This window comes from Oncorhynchus mykiss, chromosome 21, assembly GCF_057628025.1.
Source record: "Oncorhynchus mykiss isolate SJ-2025 chromosome 21, ASM5762802v1, whole genome shotgun sequence".
Classification (NCBI taxonomy): domain Eukaryota; kingdom Metazoa; phylum Chordata; class Actinopteri; order Salmoniformes; family Salmonidae; genus Oncorhynchus; species Oncorhynchus mykiss.
This window is the reverse complement of record NC_143042.1, coordinates 10323065-10342880: the sequence shown is the minus strand read 5'-3', so window position 1 is coordinate 10342880 and position 19816 is coordinate 10323065. Positions and strand designations below refer to the sequence as shown.

Genomic DNA, 19816 nt, shown 5'->3' with positions numbered 1-19816 from the left:
GTGCACGGTGTTTCCCCTGACACATTGGTGTGGCTGGCTTCCGGGTTGGATGCGTGCTGTGTTAAGAAGTGCGGCTTGGTTGGGTTGTGTATCCAAGGACGCATGACTTTCAACCTTCGTCTCTCCTGAGCCCGTACGGGAGTTGTAGCGATGAGACAAGATAGTAGCTACTAAAAACAATTGGATACCACGAAATTGGGGAGAAAAGGGGGTAAAATTTATTCTGACCAGAAACAATCCTAAGATATCTGACATACTAGTTAACCACTTACACTTGTCTCATATTGTTCATAAATCTGCATTGTATATCTATCATTTTGTGTTTTCTTCAAATCTCTTATAAAAATAAAAAAAGAGTATTCTGATCAGAAACAATCCTAAGATATCTGACATACTAGTAATGCTAAAGTTAACCACTTACACTTGTCTCATATTGTTCATAAATCTACATTGTATATCTATCATATTATGGTTTGTGTTTTCTTCAAATCTTTTATCAATCTAACTACACTATATTTAGAAGGCATTTCCAAATCAATATATTTGTATATCTATTGCTTTAAAAATCTTTTGGACATAGTTGATGCAGTTGATGTGTTCTGTTTGTTCCAGGTAACAGTGCTCCCACCCTCACTGTTCTGCCCCCCGCTAGAGAGGAACTGTCCAGTACAATAACAGCCACACTGACGTGTCTGGCCAACAAGGGCTTCCCCTCAGACTGGACCTTGAGCTGGAAAGTGGACGGGACCAGCAACAACCAGAAGACCAGTTCTAGGGTCCTGGAGAAGGATGGCCTGTACAGCTGGAGCAGCACCCTGACTCTCACTGGCCTGGAGTGGACCAAGGCAGGAGAGGTGACCTGTGAAGCCCAGCAGAAATCCCAGACTCCAGTCACCAAGACCCCGAGGAAGGCTGACTGTTCTGGGTAGGACTCCTCAGTCACACAACCCTGTGGAGAGAGGCTGCTGGTTCCTCTGCTTTGACTCTGTTCTGAGATCAGATGTTCTGTATTTTGATCACTGACATGTCGAGCAACGGGGGGCTTTGCTTGAGTTCATGTGTCAATCTTCTCTGTAGACTGAGGTTGTATCAGTGCTAAATTTGATGAGTTCTGTTTTATTTATATCAGATACTGTAGGAATGTTTGCTTTGAAGATTTTATGAAAATAAAGTTTTCCCTTTGGAACAAATATTTTAGTTGTCTCTTTCAATATTTCAACTTTAGTTGTACATGTTGAATGGTATAGACATATATTAATAAAGCCTGATTCACAGTTTCTTTTAAAACTATCAGACCTAAATGTCATTGCTTAATTATTTATGTTCTAACTGCGTTGTCATCAACCAGTAGTTCATTGTAAGGGATGGATCAAAATGTACAGAATGGGTACCTGGAGGAAAATGGGTTCATGCTTTTTAAATTTATCTCAAGGGGAGGGTTTAGTATTCTTTTTTTTTTCAATTTAGTCCAGGGGAGGATCATGTAATTAGCATTTTATGAAATATGTGTATTTCTCAGTGTTTTAGAATTAGTTGCTTATTAGGCTTTACAATATATCGTTGTGTGCCCGATGCCACCCCTCATAATCAAGTGCGTCTATAGGCTATTTAGTGTGGTCTCAATGAAATGATCCCTAGCCTAGAGGCTATAGGCTACAAAGTGTATGCTCAGAGAAGCACAGCACAAAGTTATGTTTCTAAGATAGCTGTTGGGATGGTGTAAAATAAACTAGGCTGCATTACACATCGCAATGGATATTTCAAACCTGAGCCCCGGCCTTCTCTATGCTTGCTGATCAAAAACGTTTTGTGTGCTGGCTAACCAATGGCTGTGCTGTGTAGGTCTATGGTTACAGTTCAGGAGGAGAGTCAAAGGCTTCTTCTGAAAGCAATTTTTGATTAGGCCTAGTCAGTGGTATAAAGTACTTAAGTAAAAAAACTTTGAAGTACTACTTAAAGGACATGACAAAAACTATGTCATAACCATGATGATGATGATGATGATGAGGATGGTCATGTGATCTGAATGATTGCTTTCTATTATTGTCACATGTCACAGTTCATCTCCTCTAGTGACCATTGTTCCATGTCACTGTCTCGTCCTCCCTCAGCACCTGCAGTAGGTCCCAGCTGTATCAGTACTGTCACTGTGCAGTCTGACTGAGGGAGGTTTTAGTACGTCTCTGTATCACTGTGTGAACCACCGAGTGCTATCAGGCCAGTGTAAACTCTGACAGTAGTAATCTCCTGCATCTTCAGCCTGGACTCCACTGATGGTCAGAGTGAAGTCACTCCCAGATCCACTGCCACTGAATCTAGATGGAGTCCCAGACTGAAGTGTTGTAGCATAGTAAATAAGGAGTTTAGGAGCTCCTCCAGGTTTCTGTTGGTACCAGGCTAGATAGTTATTGTTGTAAACATCACTGCTGGTTTTACAGTTCAGAGAGACTGTCTGTTCTGGGAGAACAGCTTTCACTGCCGGAGTCTGTGTCACAACGTACTGTCCTCTGGATTCTGAAAAATATAGTAAAAACATTTATATGAATTAAATATTACATATAGTAATGAATAGTTCTGAATAGAAATATTAACATTGATATACTGTACATGTAAACACTGTAGATTTAATTCATTTTCAACAATACATTCTGAAAATTGTAACCTTGTATGTAGAAAACAAGTGTCCAGAAGAAGATGGTGATAAAAGTCATGGTTGTTGTGGGTTCTGTTGTCATGAAGAACAGATCTCAGTCATGAAGTGTTAAACTCACAGGGCTATAAACACTCCCAGAGCACTGAAGCATGTGCTGTCAATGCAAAGTGTCCTCTCTATGCAAACAGACTATTGGTCCCTCAGGGAAACTGTAGTTGAAGAGCTCTTCTTCTTTGGGATTGGGTTAGAGGATCACATCACATTTAAAGGTGTATACACCACCCCCTACTGTACTAAATTGTAAGGCCAGTCACGGCCTACAAAATCTACATTAAATTATCTTTATTATTCCTGTTCCTGAAAGGACAAACTTTCCCCACCAACTAACCCTACATACCACTATTTCATACAAATAAAAATCACCCCATTAACTCTTCTAGTGTAAAACCTCATACACCAGGTACTTCTCTTCAGCTTCTACCTAACCATTAAAACCCACTACCCCATTTCCACTACTTTGACCCTATCGACTCCTGCACCATGCCAACGACCTGGGAGGACGGGACACCACCACTCAACACACCCTGCAACTCTTCATAGGTGAAATCTCATATACCCAAATACTTCTCTGCAGCTGCCACCTCGACAGCTATTCTCTATAATTTACGTTCCATTTCTATGGTACAGTTGATAACCAATGCTATGAACGCTAAGACAACCTTACTGAAGCATAACTCACTCACTGCCCTATCCCCCTGTGCTGGCACAAATCTACTACTCACTGGGATCCCTCACCCTTCATCCATCCTCTTCCACTTCCTTCATTGCCTCAGCATACGACACCCTCTGCACCACTCTGACTCTGGTCAAGTCAACCTGCCTCTCTCGCACCTGACACTTACGATCTCCAACAACATCAGCACCCCTAGACACAACTTTATCCAGCAAAACTACACAATCCTCTGTCCCATGCCCTTCTGCACACATCTTGGAATCTCCCTCCTACACACTGCTGCAACATGACCATGAACGTTGCACCTGAAACAGTACAGTGGATTCTGCACAAAAGCTCTAACAGGATAACTAATATAGACTCAAAACTCAAAAGGACTGACAATGACTCTTTCACCACTCCCCCCACCGGATCAACGTCCCACCAAATGGTGGGCATCACAAACACCAGGTATTTAAACTTCAATTGCTCCACCTGCACACTTATCACTACCCCAGAACTCAATCTTTCAATGGTGCCCTGTGTCATGTAAAAATCTTCCCAGTGTGAAATAGTCCAACCGTTCTGATTGTTTTCTGATTGTACATCATGATGTAAAATCTCTCCCAGCGTGAAAATGTTCAATACAATAATTGCATGCGCATCTCTTTATGTAACCTGTGCCCCTGACCTCGACAAACGGTTCTGTGGGCACGCACATTTGCTTCACACATCTGCCAATCAATGGTGGCCAAGGGTATTGACTCTGACCAATCAGAAGCTTGTTGAGGTGTGAGGTCAGCATATAAACACACGGACTTGCTCGTCAAAGTGCTGAGGGTTGATGTGAGGAGAGAATTAACAGCGATGGCAAAGACTTGGATGCTACATTTTCGATTGACAGTGCATATATTTGAAACATCTGTAGGAGCTCAGCCATCCACAGACACGCGTGCAACTGACTAGGAACATTTTCACACTGAAACGTTTTACATGACTTCACAATCACAACAATTAAGAACTACTTCACACTTGGAAGATTTTTACATTACATCCTGTTGGTAAAAGCAAAGCAAGGAACAGATCATGACCCAAGTTGAGTGACACAGAGCACCTGCTCCCTCTAATAAGAAGAAACACAAACATCACAAGTCCACTACAGGTTACCTTCACTGATTCAACTGCACCCAACTCCTTTCTGACCCAACCTGAAACCAGAAATGGATCTGCCAAAAGGCAAGGGATTCCTATTGATCCAGATTCTTCTTTATCATGTCTGACACCGTTCTTCCTCAACAAACATCTTCCCAATTCCCACATATTCTCCTTCTTCCTCGCTGTCCACAATCATATCTATCTGTTCACCAAGCTCCTGCCTCTCCATCAGCTACATTGCTTGCAGAGCACTGATGGTGTTTCTCCAAGAGCCAACTTCTGTTCCTGACCTCTCCCTGCTTCCTTCACCTTCCCACAACCTCCATTCATTGGAGAGATCTGTGTGAGCAGCAGCATTTTAAAGGTTGAGGCTGATTGTTCAGACAATCAGGGTCTTAAGTGGTTAACAAGCCTCAGCTCGGCTCAATTAAAGGCCTGGGAACGTGTTGAAAGGATCTAGCCAGGTGTGACAGGAGAGGCGTTTTGCCTTGACATAACCACAGGACGTTTTAGGGGGTTATAATAATGTTAGATAATCTCAATAAATATTGTTGAATCTTTGCTTGAAATTCACTACCTGACTGAGGTACTTCAGGGAGGGAGACACAACAGATATGCCTCCATGTAATTAATGATAGATAATACTGTATGTCTGTTTGAGCCCAGCAGCTTGTTTCATTCACAGATCCAGCATCATTTCTCAATCACAGATGTAACAGCCTGCTGTAACCTGCTCATTAAAATAGTTAATATAATGCTAGATGATCACATCACATGTTTGGTTGTGAGGTTCATATGGGGATTTGATTTAGGGGGCTGATGCTGATGTAACACCACCTTCTTTTTATTTACGTCTCTACATCTTGTTTTGCATATTGGACTGGTATTGTGACTATTTCAGAACTTCAAATAACTTTTGAAGGTGCACTACATTGATGATGATGATGATGATGATGGGGAACATGTGATTAGAATGATGCTTTCTAAACATATTCAAAGTTGACTTCACTAACCAGTGTTCCATGTCACTGTCTCTTGTATGACAGAACCTCAGGTTGTTATTATGGGTCATAATCATGTTATATGATCTCAGTAAATATAGTTCAATCTTAACTTGAAATGCACTACCCAATACAGGGGCCTAACAGAGACTGGGATACTTATTCTGAAATGATGTGAGACATTATTACTTCACATAGATGGAGTCTATTCAATTTATTGTCTGAAATGTTAATAAACTGTTTGTTAGCCACAGCAAAAGGGAAGACATATTTATGTAGTCTGGACCTATGGGTGTTGTCAGTTCAGGAATGATTTAACATGAAGGTGGATAAGTTGACATTATAGTCAGCATCACTGATATATTTATCTCAGTGTATTTTAGTTCAGTCAGTGTTCCATGTCACTGTCTCTTCCCCCTCAGCACCTGCAGTAGGTCCCAGCTGTATCAGTACAGTCACTTTGCAGTCTGACTGAGGGAGGTTTTTGTACGGCTCTGTATCACTGTGTGAACACATCACCACTGTGGTAACTCTGACAGTAGTAATCTCCTGCATCTTCAGCCTGGACTCCACTGATGGTCAGAGTGAAGTCACTCCCAGATCCACTGCCACTGAATCTAGATGGAGTCCCAGACTGAAGTGTTGTAGCATAGTAAATAAGGAGTTGAGGAGCTCCTCCAGGTTTCTGTTGGTACCAGGCTACACAAGGGGGACTACAAGCAGGAGGTTTGTTAAATCTACATCTTAAAGTGACTGCGTCTCCAGTCTGGAATGCTTTCATTTCAGGAGTCTGAGTCACAGTGATCTGTCCTTTGGATTCTGAAAAACAGAATACAAATGCTTAAATGAATGAAATTGTACATATAGTAATGAATAATTCTGAATATAAATAGTAACAATGGATGGTATAGATTAAATTATTTTTCAACAATAAATCCTGAAAATGTTACCCTTGAAGCAGAGAGCAAGTGTCCAGATGAAGATGGTGATAAAAGTCATGGTTGTTGTGGGTTCTGTGGTCAGGAAGGACAGCACTCAGTCATGAAGTGTTAAACTCACAGGGATATAAATGCTCTCAGAGCGTTGAAGCATGTGTTGCTAATGCAAAGTGTGCAGATGCATTATGCAAATTATTTTGTAAAATCTATTTCAATTTCCAAGTCGGTTCCCTTCATTAAAATATATTTTGTCCTGCATTAGCTAGCTTTAATAACATCAAACAGCAACTGTTAACTCTGATAACTGATCCATGGTCATTTTTATGTCACACTACCATTATATTGTTATTCTGATGATGATCAGATATAATGAACTGTCTGTTCACTCATGCTCGGTCTCTCATGTAAGTTCCTCTAATCAGTTAGTGAACACTTCTCTAAACTAAAGCTGGTAGGATTTAAATTGTAGTGTTATACCAGCAACACTAATCTGATGCTGGACTTTACCTCCAGACTAGGAGAACCTGATACACAGAGGAAGGAAAAATACTGCTATCTGGATTTAAGATACAATTCATATTTGTATTATCTAGAAACAGCTAATATGAAGTGTTTGTTCTACCTGGAAGATGTTAAAGTGTATCTGTGTTGATTATGATTCTGTATGAGTGATCTTCACTGTAACAGCTGCAGCATCACAACACAGAGAGGTTTTTGTACCAGCAGTAATAGTGACTTGACCAGACTTGATGTTGGACGTAAGTAACAAGCTCTTTTGATATGTCTTTCAGACTACATTTTGGGATATTTACTTTCCTAAACTCTGTCTCTATTGACATATTTACATTTGAGATATTTTAGATGCTTTTCAAATTACTTTTGACTGAGCCTTTCTTTCAAATAATATTCTATATCATCGACATGCTAAATTGTAGGTTTATTTGTCTTTCTGATTTGTAAGATTGTGGACTAGAACTCCTAATTCTGGTATTATAACTAATATATAGTATAGGATAAAGTAGGCATCACTGTTGCATTGTGTTCATGGTAGACAAAGGGCCTCAGTTATGGTTGTAACTAACTTCATAATCCAACATGTTTGATATGTGATGTAAATACTATGAATATGAGTCGGCTGGTCTGATCAGATCCATTCCTAAACAATATCTGTATAACATGTATAACTGACACCATATGACTAGTAACTCTATAGTTATTTAACCACTTTATACTTGTTTGGTTCATAAATCTGCTTTGTATCCTATTACTTTAGTGTTTTCTCCACATCTTTTAAATAATCCAACTTCTACATTCATATTTAGAGGGCATTTCCAATTCACTTTATTTGGTTGTGGACCTTGATGGAGATAATCTCTTAGTGTTGCTGTACTTGTTGTAATTACTTAGTTGATGTATTCTGTTTGTTCCAGGTAACAGTGCTCCCACCCTCGCCGTCCTGCCCCCCTCTAGTGAGGAGCTGTCCAGTACAACAACAGCCACACTGACGTGTCTGGCCAACAAGGGCTTCCCCTCAGACTGGACCATAAGATGGAAAGTGGACGGGACCAGCCAGAAGCAGGAGACCAGTTCTAGGGTCCTGGAGAAGGATGGCCTGTACAGCTGGAGCAGCACCCTGACTCTCACTGGCCAGGAGTGGACCAAGGCAGGAGAGGTGACCTGTGAAGCCCAGCAGAAATCCCAGACTCCAGTCACCAAGAACCTGAGGAGGGCTGACTGTTCTGGGTAGGACCCCTCAGTCACACACCCCTGTGGAGGGAGGCTGCTGGTTCCTCTGCTTTGACTCTGTTCTGAGATCAGATGTTCTCTGTCTTATTGATCACTGACATGTAGACTAACAGGGGGCTTTGCTTGAGTTCATGTGTCAATCCTCTCTGTAGACTGAGGTTGTATCAGTGTTAGATGTGATGTGTTCTGTTTTATTACTATTAGATACTGTGTGAATATTTGCTTTGATAAATACATGAAAATAAAGATTTCCCTTTGGAACACATTTTTTATTTTCTCTTTCAATAATTAGACTTTGGTCTTAAATGTTGAATGGTGTAGACATAGAAATAAAGCCTGATTCACAGTTTATTTTAAACCTACCAGTCCTCTATGTCATTACTTAGGTATTTATGTTCTCACTTGAAACCCCATTGTCATCAACCAGTAGTTAATATTAAAACAAGAATAACAACAGGAGAGGTCTAGATACAATGCTAACAGATTAACAGGAGAGGTCTAGATACTACAATGTTAACAGATTAACAGGATATGTCTGGACACTACACCGTTAACAGGAGAGGTGTAGATACTACAATGTTAACAGGAGAGGTGTAGATACTACAATGCTAACAGGAGAGCTGTAGATGCTACAATGCTAACATATTAACAGGAGAGGTCTAGATACTACAATGCTAACAGATTAACAGGAGAGGTCTAGATACTACAATGTTAACAGATTAACAGGATATGTCTGGATACTACACCGTTAACAGGAGAGGTGTAGATACTACAATGTTAACAGGAGAGGTGTAGATACTACAATGCTAACAGGAGAGGTGTAGATGCTACAATGCTAACATATTAACAGGAGAGGTCTAGATACTACAATGTTAACAGATTAACAGGAGAGGTCAAGATAATACAATGTTAACATATTAACAGGAGAGGTCTAGATACTACAATGTTAACAGATTAACAGGAGAAGTCTACATACTACAATGTTAAAAGGTTAACAGATGAGGACTAGATACTACTGTCAGGTGCGTGAATGAGGACCCAAAAGCGAATTAACAAACAGAGTTTCTTTAATGATGAACACACGTGGGCTCAGATGGACAGGTAGATTCCGACAGGACAGGACAAGGTTGCAGCAAACACGATGATAGTCTGGTTCAGGCATGAGACACACAAACAAGAATCCGACAAAGACAGGAGCAGAAACAGAGAGAGATATAGGGACCTAATCAGAGGGAAAAAGGGAACAGGTGGGAAAAGGGGTGAATGAGGTAGTCAGAGAAGACAAGGAACAGCTGGGGGAAAGAGGGACAGAAACGGTAACCTAGTACGACCAGCAGAGGGAGACAGGGTGAAAGGAAAGGACAGAAAGACACAACATGACAATACATGACAACTACAATGTTAACAGATTAACAGGAGAGGTCTAGATAATACAATGTTAACAGATTAACAGGAGAAGTCTACATACTACAATGTTAAAAGGTTAACAGATGAGATCTAGATACTACAATGTTAACATATTAACAGGAGAGGTCTACATACTACAATATTAACATATTAACAGGAGAGGTCTAGATACTACAATGTTAACAGGTTAACAGGAGAGGTCTACATACTACAATGTTAACAGATTAACAGGAGAGGTCTAGATACTACAATGTTAACAGGTTGACAGATGAGGTCTAGATACTACAATGTTAACAGATTAACAGGAGAGGTCTAGATACTACAATGTTAACAGATTAACAGGAGAGGTCTAGATACTACAATGTTAACAGATTAACAGGAGAGGTCTAGATACTACAATGTTAAGAGATTAACAGGAGAGGTCTAGATACTACAATGTTAACAGATTAACAGGAGAGGTCTAGATACTACAATGTTAAGAGATTAACAGGAGAGGTCTAGATACTACAATGTTAACAGATTAACAGGAAAATTCTAGATACTACAATGTTAAGAGATTAACAGGAGAGGTCTAGATACTACAATGTTAAGAGATTAACAGGAGAGGTCTAGATACTACAATGTTAACAGGTTAACAGGAGAGGTCTAGATACTACAATGTTAACAGATTAACAGGAGAGGTCTTGATACTACAATGTTAACAGGTTAACAGGAGAGGTCTTGATACTACAATGTTAACAGGTTAACAGGATATGTCTAGATACTACAATGTTAAGAGATTAACAGGAGAGGTCTAGATACTACAATGTTAACAGATTAACAGGAGAGGTCTAGATACTACAATGTTAACAGATTAACAGGAGAGGTCTAGATACTACAATGTTAACAGATTAACAGGAGAGGTCTAGATACTACAATGTTAACAGATTAACAGGAGAGGTCTACATACTACAATGTTAACAGAAGAGGTCTAGATACTACAATGTTAACAGGTTAACAGGAGAGGACTAGATACTACAATGTTAACAGATTAACAGGAGAGGTCTAGATAATACAATGTTAACATATTAACAGGAGAGGTCTAGATACTACAATGTTAACAGATTAACAGGAGAAGTCTACATACTACAATGTTAAAAGGTTAACAGATGAGGTCTAGATACTACAATGTTAACAGATTAACAGGAGAGGTCTACATACTACAATATTAACATATTAACAGGAGAGGTCTAGATACTACAATGTTAACAGATTAACAGGAGAGGTCTAGATACTACAATGTTAACAGATTAACAGGAGAGGTCTAGATATTACAATGTTAACAGGTTGACAGATGAGGTCTAGATACTACAATGTTAACAGATTAACAGGAGAGGTCTAGATACTACAATGTTAACAGATTAACAGGAGAGGTCTAGATACTACAATGTTAACAGATTAACAGGAGAGGTCTAGATACTACAATGTTAAGAGATTAACAGGAGAGGTCTAGATCCTACAATGTTAACAGATTAACAGGAGAGGTCTAGATACTACAATGTTAACAGATTAATAGGAGAGGTCTAGATACTACAATGTTAACAGGTTAACAGGAGATGTCTAGATACTACCATGGTAACAGATTAACAGGAGAGGTCTAGACACACACTGTAGATGGTACTCCTTACTCATTTTTCTTGGACTGTTTTTTACCTGCTTGATTTATAGACTCATAAAGACAGTAAACTAATGTTATTGAACATTTGATCAATATCTTGGACTCTCAACAATGTGATCACACCTACATTAAGCTAAATTTGTTTTACAAGATCCACATAATATAACCAGTATCACAGCTTCACGATAGTCATAGTCTTCTCTATCTCCAACCCTCTGGGGACAGTGTGAACATCTGGTAACAGTGCTGCTCTATTCTGGGACAAGCATAACCACCCAGCCCATGTAAATCTCAGTTTCACTCCCACAGCTACAGGTCTAGTAGTTAGACTGGGACATATATGAGTGACTGGTTTAAACCTCTATGGTGGATTCAGGTTAGTTACAATTACAGATATTATGACAGATCAAATGTATATTATTCAAACATATTTCATGTTTGAGCCCAGCATCATGTCTCATTCACAGATGTAACAGACCTGCTCATCAAGATAGTTCATATATTGCTCGATGATCACATCACATGTTTGGTTGTGAGGTTCATATGGGGATTTGATTTATGGGGCTGATGCTGATGTAACATCACCATTGTTCATTTTTTTACATCTGTGGATCTGACTCTGATTATGAACAGGTAATGTGTGTTTTAAAACTTCATATAACTTTTATAAGTGAACTTCACGACCATGACAATAAATATTCACAAGTGTGATGAGGATGATGGGGAAATTGTGATCTGAATGATGCTTTGTAAACATACTCAAAGTTGACCTCCTCTACTGACCAGTGTTCCATGTCACTGTCTACCCCTCAGCACCTGGGATAAGTTTACATTATAGACACCATCACTGATATATTTAGCTCAGTGTAATTTAGTTCAGTCAGTGTTCCATGTCAATGTCCATTCCTCCTCAGCACCTGCAGTAGGTCCCAGCTGTATCAGTACAGTCACTGTGCAGTCTGACTGAGGGAGGTTTTTGTACGGCTCTATATCACTGTGTGAACACATGTTTACTATTGGGATAGTGGAAACTCTGACAGTAGTAATCTCCTGTATCTTCAGCCTGGACTCCACTGATGGTCAGAGTGAAGTCACTCCCAGATCCACTGCCACTGAATCTAGATGGAGTCCCAGACTGAAGTGTTGTAGCTGAGTAAATAAGGAGTTTAGGAGCTCCTCCAGGTTTCTGTTGGTACCAGGCTAGATAGTAACCACCGTGAACATCACTGCTGGTTTTACAGTTCAGAGAGACTGTCTGTTCTGGGAGAATAGCTTTCACTACCGGAGTCTGTGTCACAACGTACTGTCCTCTGGATTCTGAAAAATATAGTAAAAACATTTATAGGAATGGAATGTTACATATAGTAATGAATAGTTCTGAATAGAAATATTAACATTGTTACATGTAAACACTGTAGATTTAATTAATTTTCAACAATACATTCGCAAAATTGTAACCTTGTATGTAGAAAACAAGTGTCCAGATGAATATGGTGATAAAAGTCATGGTTGTTGTGGGTTCTGTTGTCATGAAGAACAGCTCTCAGTCATGAAGTGTTAAACTCACAGGGATATAAATACTATTAGAGCAGCAGAGCAGATGCATTATGCAAATTAATGTTTCAAATCTATTTCAGGTTCCAAGTAGTTTCCCATCAGAATACATTTTGAGATTTATTTTATAATAATTAGGTGGGTAATTAAATTTGTCTTATTTCACACAGTTTTATGCCCAAGTGTGAATTGGAATTATTTATTTTTGCATATCCCAACTCCCCCTGAGACAACCTCGGAGAGTGGGGTCAAGGCCAGGGTCTGCCGTTGCCAACGGCGACCCTGGAGCAATTAGGGTTAAGTGCCTTGCTCAAGGTCACATCAGCATATTTTTCACCTTGTCGACCCAGATATTTGAACTAGTGACCTTTCAGTTACTGGCCCAACACTCTAACCGCTAGCTACCTGCTGCCCCTTTTACAACATCAAACAGCAACTGTTTTATCTGATAACTAATGTATGGTAACTTTTATGTCACACCACCATTATATTATTATTCTGATGATGATCAGATATAATGAACTGTCTGTTCACTCATGCTCGGTCTCTCATGTAAGTTCCTCTAATCAGTTAGTGAACACTTCTCTAAACTAAAGCTGGTGGGATTCCTCTGGTAGTGTTGTCTGTCCTCTGTGACTTTACCTCCACTGTTAAATCTGAGATCAACATGTTTAATAAAGGAATATACAACATGGATCACTATCACTACTGCTGCTGCTGTTGTCTTTCATATGGACAATATGGAGGAATACTAGCAACACTGATCTAATGCTGGACTGTACCTCCAGACTAGGAGAACCTGATACACAGAGGAAGGAAAAATGACTCAGATCTGGATTTAAGATACAATTCATATTTGTATTATCTAGAAACAGCTAATTTGAAGTGTTTGTTCTACCTGGAAGATGTTAAAGTGTATCTGTGTTGATTATGATTCTGTATACGTGATCTTCACTGTAACAGCTGCAGCATCACAACACAGAGAGGTTTTTGTACCAGCAGTAATAGGGATTGTATCACTGTGGTGTACTTTTGGTAGCGGCACCAGACTTGATGTTGGAAGTAAGTAAAGAACAAATGATTTATTCCAAACTATTTATTCAACTTTTGATGTTGTTTCAATTTCTCTATACATTTTGCCTTGATATTGAGGATTTTTCAAATTAACTTTTTTAGATGATTTAAACAAAATACACAAGGCCTACACATCCTATGGCCAATTTGAATATGAATGTTATTACATCTAATCAAATATGACCTGCCTTTAAACTATGAAGTGATTAGCCTACATTTTAGATTAGTTGTATGAATAAACATGCTGCACCTACAGTAGTAGGAGATGTACAAGAAAAAGTCAGGTTTGGTCCATGTTAAGGAAATCAACATGAAAAACACTATTTCTAATTGAGTAGAATAATTCATTTCTGAAATGTGTTCATACTATCGTAGAGTTAATTATTTGAACCACCGTCTAATGAAATGAAGAGTGCCAAACATGCAGGAGGTTGTTGTACCAGCAGTAATAGGGATTGTATCACTGTGGTTGACTTTTGGTAGCGGCACCAGACTAGATGTTGGAAGTAAGTAACACGCTCTTTGATATTTCTTTCTGATTCTTTTTGGGGATATTTTACTCTGGGAAACTTCGTCTATATGAAAATATTGCGATTTTTCATATTTTCCTTCCTAAAAAAAATATATTTTTTGTATTACTTTTGACTAAGCCTTCTTTCAAATGAAATGTTATTTAAATAACATGTTCAAATGTAGGTGTTTAGTTAAATGTGTGGTTTGATGGATTGCAGAGGAGAGTTCCAGTATGATAACTATTTAATAATATGGAATAGAGTTGTTGCATTGTGTATTTCTGTTTGTGTGCGATTCATTATTTATATTTTTATTATCTTTAACTCAAATATTTTTGGTTAAATGTAGATTTTGAATGAGCCTTCTTTCAAATAAATATTTATTGACTCAAAATGATAAATTGTAGGTTTATTTGAATGTCTGATTTGTAAAATTGCATAATATTACACCTAATTGTGGTATAAAAACTAATAGTATTGTATATAGTATTCATCATTGTTGCGTTGTATTCGTGGTAGACTTCACTGTTAGTGTGAAGACAAAGACAAAGAATATGAGTAGGTTGTTCTGATCAGATCCATTCCTAAACAATATCTGTACAACATGTATAACTGACACCATATGACTAGTAACTCTAGTTATTTAACCACTTTATACTTGTTTGGTTCATAAATCTGCTTTGTATCCTATTACTTTAGTGTTTTCTCCACATCTTTTAAATAATCCAACTTCTACATTCATATTTAGAGGGCATTTCCAATTACCTTTACTTGGTTGTGGACCTTAATGGAGATAATCTCTTAGTGTTGCTGTACTTGTTGTAATTACTTAGTTGATGTATTCTGTTTGTTCCAGGTAACAGTGCCCCCACCCTCACCGTCCTGCCCCCCTCTAGTGAGGAGCTGTCCAGTACAACAACAGCCACACTGACGTGTCTGGCCAACAAGGGCTTCCCCTCAGACTGGACCATAAGATGGAAAGTGGACGGGACCAGCCAGAAGCAGGAGACCAGTTCTAGGGTCCTGGAGAAGGATGGCCTGTACAGCTGGAGCAGCACCCTGACTCTCACTGGCCAGGAGTGGACCAAGGCAGGAGAGGTGACCTGTGAAGCCCAGCAGAATTCCCAGACTCCAGTCACCAAGACCTTGAGGCGGGCTGACTGTTCTGGGTAGGCCCCCTAGTCACACACCCCTGTGGAGAGAGGCTGCTGGTTCCTCTGCTTTGACTCTGTTCTGAGATCAGATGTTCTCTGTCTTTTGATCACTGACATGTCGAGTAACAGGGGGCTTTGCTTGAGTTCATGTGTCAGTCCTCTCTGTAGACTGAGATTGAATCGGTATTAGATTTGATGAGTTCTGTTTTGTTACTATTAGATACTGTAGGAATGTTTGCTTTGATGCTTTGATGAATAGATGAAAATAAAGATTTCCCTTTGGAACACATATTTCTGTTGTCTCTTTTAATAATTAAACTGCAGTCTTAAATGTTGTTGAATGGTATAGACATACAGTAATCAAGCCTGATTCACAGTTTCCTTGAAAACTATCAGGCCTGAATGTCATTGCTTAGTTATTTATGTTCTCACTTGAAACCACATCATCTTCAACCAGCAAATCAAATCAAAACAAATGTTACTAATCACATGCGCCGAGTACAACAGATGTAGACCTTACAGAGCAATGCTTACTTACGAGAGCCCTAACCAAAAACACAGCTTTAAAAGTACGGATAAGAGATAAAAGTAACAAATAATTAAAGAGCAGCAGTAAAATAACAATAGTTAGACTATATACAGGGGGGAACCGATACAGAGTCAATGTGCGGTGGCACCGGTTAGTTGAGGTAGTATGTACATGTAGGTAGAGTTATTAAAGTGACTATGCATAGATGACAACAGAGTAGCGGTGGTGTGAAGAGGGGGAGAGGGGGGGAATGCAAATTGTCTGGGTAGCCATTTGACTAGATGTTCAGGAGTCTTATGGCTTGGGGGTAGAAGCTGTTAAGAAGCCTCTTGGACCTAGACGTGGCGCTCCGGTACTGCTTGCCATGCTGTAGCAGAGAGAACAGTCTATGACTAGGGTGGTGTTTAGTCCCATGGTCCTTAGCTTATTGATGAGCTTTAAGGGCACTATGGTGTTGAAAGCTGAGCTGTAGTCAATTAATAGAATCCTCACATAGGTGTTCCTTTTGTCCAGGTGGGAAAGGGCAGTGTGGAGAGCAATAGCGATTGTATCATCTGTGGATCTGTTGGGGCGGTAAGCAAATTGGAGTGGGTTTAAGTTTGCTGGGATGATGTTGTAGATGTGAGCCATGACCAGCCTTTCAAAGCACTTCATGGCTACAGACGTGAGTGCTACGGGTTGGTAGGCAGGTTACCTTAGTGTTCTTGGGCACAGTCACTATGGTGGTCTGCTTGAAACATGTTGGTATTACAGACTCAGACAGGGAGAGGTTGAAAGTGTCAGTGAAGAGACTTGCCAGTTGGTCAGCGCATGCTCGCAGTACACGTCCTGGTAATCCGTCTGGCCCTGCAGCCTTAAAAATGTTGACCTGTTTAAAGGTCTTACTGACATCGGCTGCAGAGAGCATGATCACACAGCCTTCCATGACAGTTGGTGCTCTCATGCATGTTTCAATGTTATTTGCCTCGAAGCGAGCATAGAAGTAGTTTAGCTCATCTGGTAGGCTCGTGTCACTGTGCAGCTCTCGGGTGTGCTTCCGTTTGTAGTCTGTAATGGTTTGCAAGTTATGCCACATCCGTCTAGCGTCAGAGCCAGAGTAGTACAATTCGATCTTAGTCCTGTATTGACGCTTTGCCTGTTTGATGGTTTGTCAGATGGCATAGCGGGATTTCTTATAAGATTAGGGTTAGAGTCCTGCTCCTTGAAAGCGGAAGCTCTATCCTTTAGCTCAGTGCGGGTGCTGCCTGCAATCCATGGCTTCTGGTAGGCGTATGTTCGTACGGTCACTGTGGGGACGACGTCATAAATGCACTTATTGATGAAGCCAATGACTGATGTGGTGTACTCCTCAATGCCATCGGAGGAATCCCGGAACATATTCCAGTCTGTGCTAGAAAACAGACATGTTGCTTAGAATCTGCTTCATCTGACCACGTTTTTATTGATCTAGTCACTGGTGCTTCCTGCTTTAATTTTTGCTTGTACGCAGGAATCAGGAGGATAGAATTATGGTCAGATTTGCCAAATGGAGGACGAGGGAGGGTTTTGCATGCGTCTCTGTATGAGGAGTAAAGATGGTCCAGAGGTCTTTTTCCCCTTGTTGCACATTTAACAGGAGAGGTCTAGATACTACAATGTTAACAGATTAAGAAGAGAGGTCTAGATACTACAATGTTAACATATTAACCAGAGATGTCTGCATACTACAATGTTAAAAGGTTAACAGATGAGGTCTAGATACTACAATGTTAACAGGTTAACAGGAGAGGTCTAGATACTACAATGTTAACAGATTATCAGGAGAGGTCTAGATACTACAATGTTAACAGATTAACAGGAGAGGACTAGATACTACAATGTTAACAGATTAACAGGAGAGGTCTAGATACTACAATGTTAACAGATTAACAGGAGAGGTCTAGATACTACAATGTTAACAGATTAACAGGAGAGGTCTTGATACTACAATGTTAACAGATTAACAGGAGAGGTCTAGATACTACAATGTTAACAGATTAACAGGAGAGGTCTTGATACTACAATGTTAACAGATTAACAGGAGAGGTCTAGATACTACAATGTTAACAGATTAACAGGAGAGGTCTAGATACTACAATGTTAACAGATTAACAGGAGAGGTCTAGATACTACAATGTTAACAGATTAACAGGAGAGGTCTAGATACTACAATGTTAACAGATTAACAGGAGAGGTCTAGATAATACAATGTTAACAGATTAACAGGAGAGGTCTAGATACTACAATGTTAACAGATTAACAGGAGAGGTCTAGATACTACAATGTTAACAGATTAACAGGAGAGGTCTAGATACTACAATGTTAACAGATTATCAGGAGAGGTCTAGATACTACAATGTTAACAGATTAACAGGAGAGGACTAGATACTACAATGTTAACAGATTAACAGGAGAGGTCTAGATACTACAATGTTAACAGATTAACAGGAGAGGTCTAGATACTACAATGTTAACAGATTAACAGGAGAGGTCTAGATACTACAATGTTAACAGATTAACAGGAGAGGTCTAGATACTACAATGTTAACAGATTAACAGGAGAGGTAGATGGTACTCCTTATTCATTTTTCTTGGACTGTTTTTTACCTGCTTGATTTATAGACTCATAAAGACAGTAAACTAATGTTATTGAACATTTTATCAATATCTTGGACTCTCAACAATGTGATCACACCTACATTAAGCTAAATTTGTTTTTACAAGATCCACATAATATAACCAGTATCACAGCTTCACGATAGTCATAGTCTTCTCTATCTCCAACCCTCTGGGGACAGTGTGAACATCTGGTAACAGTGCTGCTCTATTCTGGGACAAGCAGAACCACCCAGCCCATGTAAATCTCAGTTTCACTCCCACAGCTACCAGTCTAGTAGTTAGACTGGGACAGATATGAGTGACTGGTTTTAACCTCTATGGTGGATTCAGGTTAGTTACAATTACAGATATTATGACAGATCAAATGTATATTATTCAAACATATTTCATGTTTGAGCCCAGCATCATGTCTCATTCACAGATGTAACAGACCTGCTCATCAAGATAGTTCATATATTACTCGATGATCACATCACATGTTTGGTTGTGAGGTTCATATGGGGATTTGATTTATGGGGCTGATGCTGATGTAACATCACCATTGTTCATTTTTTTTTACATCTGTGGATCTGACTCTGATTATGAACAGGTAATGTGTGTTTTAAAAGTTCATATAACTTTTATAAGTGAACTTCGCTACCATGACAATAAATATTCACAAGTGTGATGAGGATGACGGGGAAATTGTGATCTGAATGATGCTTTGTAAACATACTCAAAGTTGACCTCTACTGATCAGTGTTCCATGTCACTGTCTCTTCCTCCTCAGCACCTGCAGTAGGTCCCAGCTGTATCAGTACAGTCACTGTGCAGTCTGACTGAGGGAGGTTTTTGTACGTCTCTGTATCACTGTGTGAACACATCTTTACTATTGGGATAGTGGAAACTCTGACAGTAGTAATCTCCTGCATCTTCAGCCTGGACTCCACTGATGGTCAGAGTGAAGTCACTCCCAGATCCACTGCCACTGAATCTAGATGGAGTCCCAGACTGAAGTGTTGTAGCAAGGTAAATAAGGAGTTTAGGAGCTCCTCCAGGTTTCTGTTGGTACCAGGCTAGATAGTTATTGTTGTAAACATTACTGCTG

The 19816-nt window shown here is 39.6% G+C and overlaps 3 gene segments (V, D, J or C); 2 read left to right on the top strand and 1 right to left on the bottom strand.

The window, feature by feature from the left end:
- Positions 1–203: 203 nt before the first annotated feature.
- LOC149972974 (Ig kappa chain V region K29-213-like) lies at positions 204–6613 on the bottom strand. The segment is given in 3 exon segments: positions 204–2514; positions 6472–6555; positions 6604–6613. Coding segments are annotated over 3 exon segments (420 nt in total).
- Positions 6614–6641: 28 nt separating this feature from the next.
- LOC110499922 (Ig kappa-b4 chain C region-like) lies at positions 6642–8567 on the top strand. The segment is given in 3 exon segments: positions 6642–6863; positions 7147–7217; positions 7890–8567. Coding segments are annotated over 3 exon segments (423 nt in total).
- Positions 8568–14149: 5582 nt separating this feature from the next.
- On the top strand, positions 14150–15852 carry LOC118936361 (Ig kappa-b4 chain C region-like). The segment is given in 2 exon segments: positions 14150–14403; positions 15266–15852. Coding segments are annotated over 2 exon segments (402 nt in total).
- The last annotated feature ends 3964 nt before the right edge of the window (positions 15853–19816 follow it).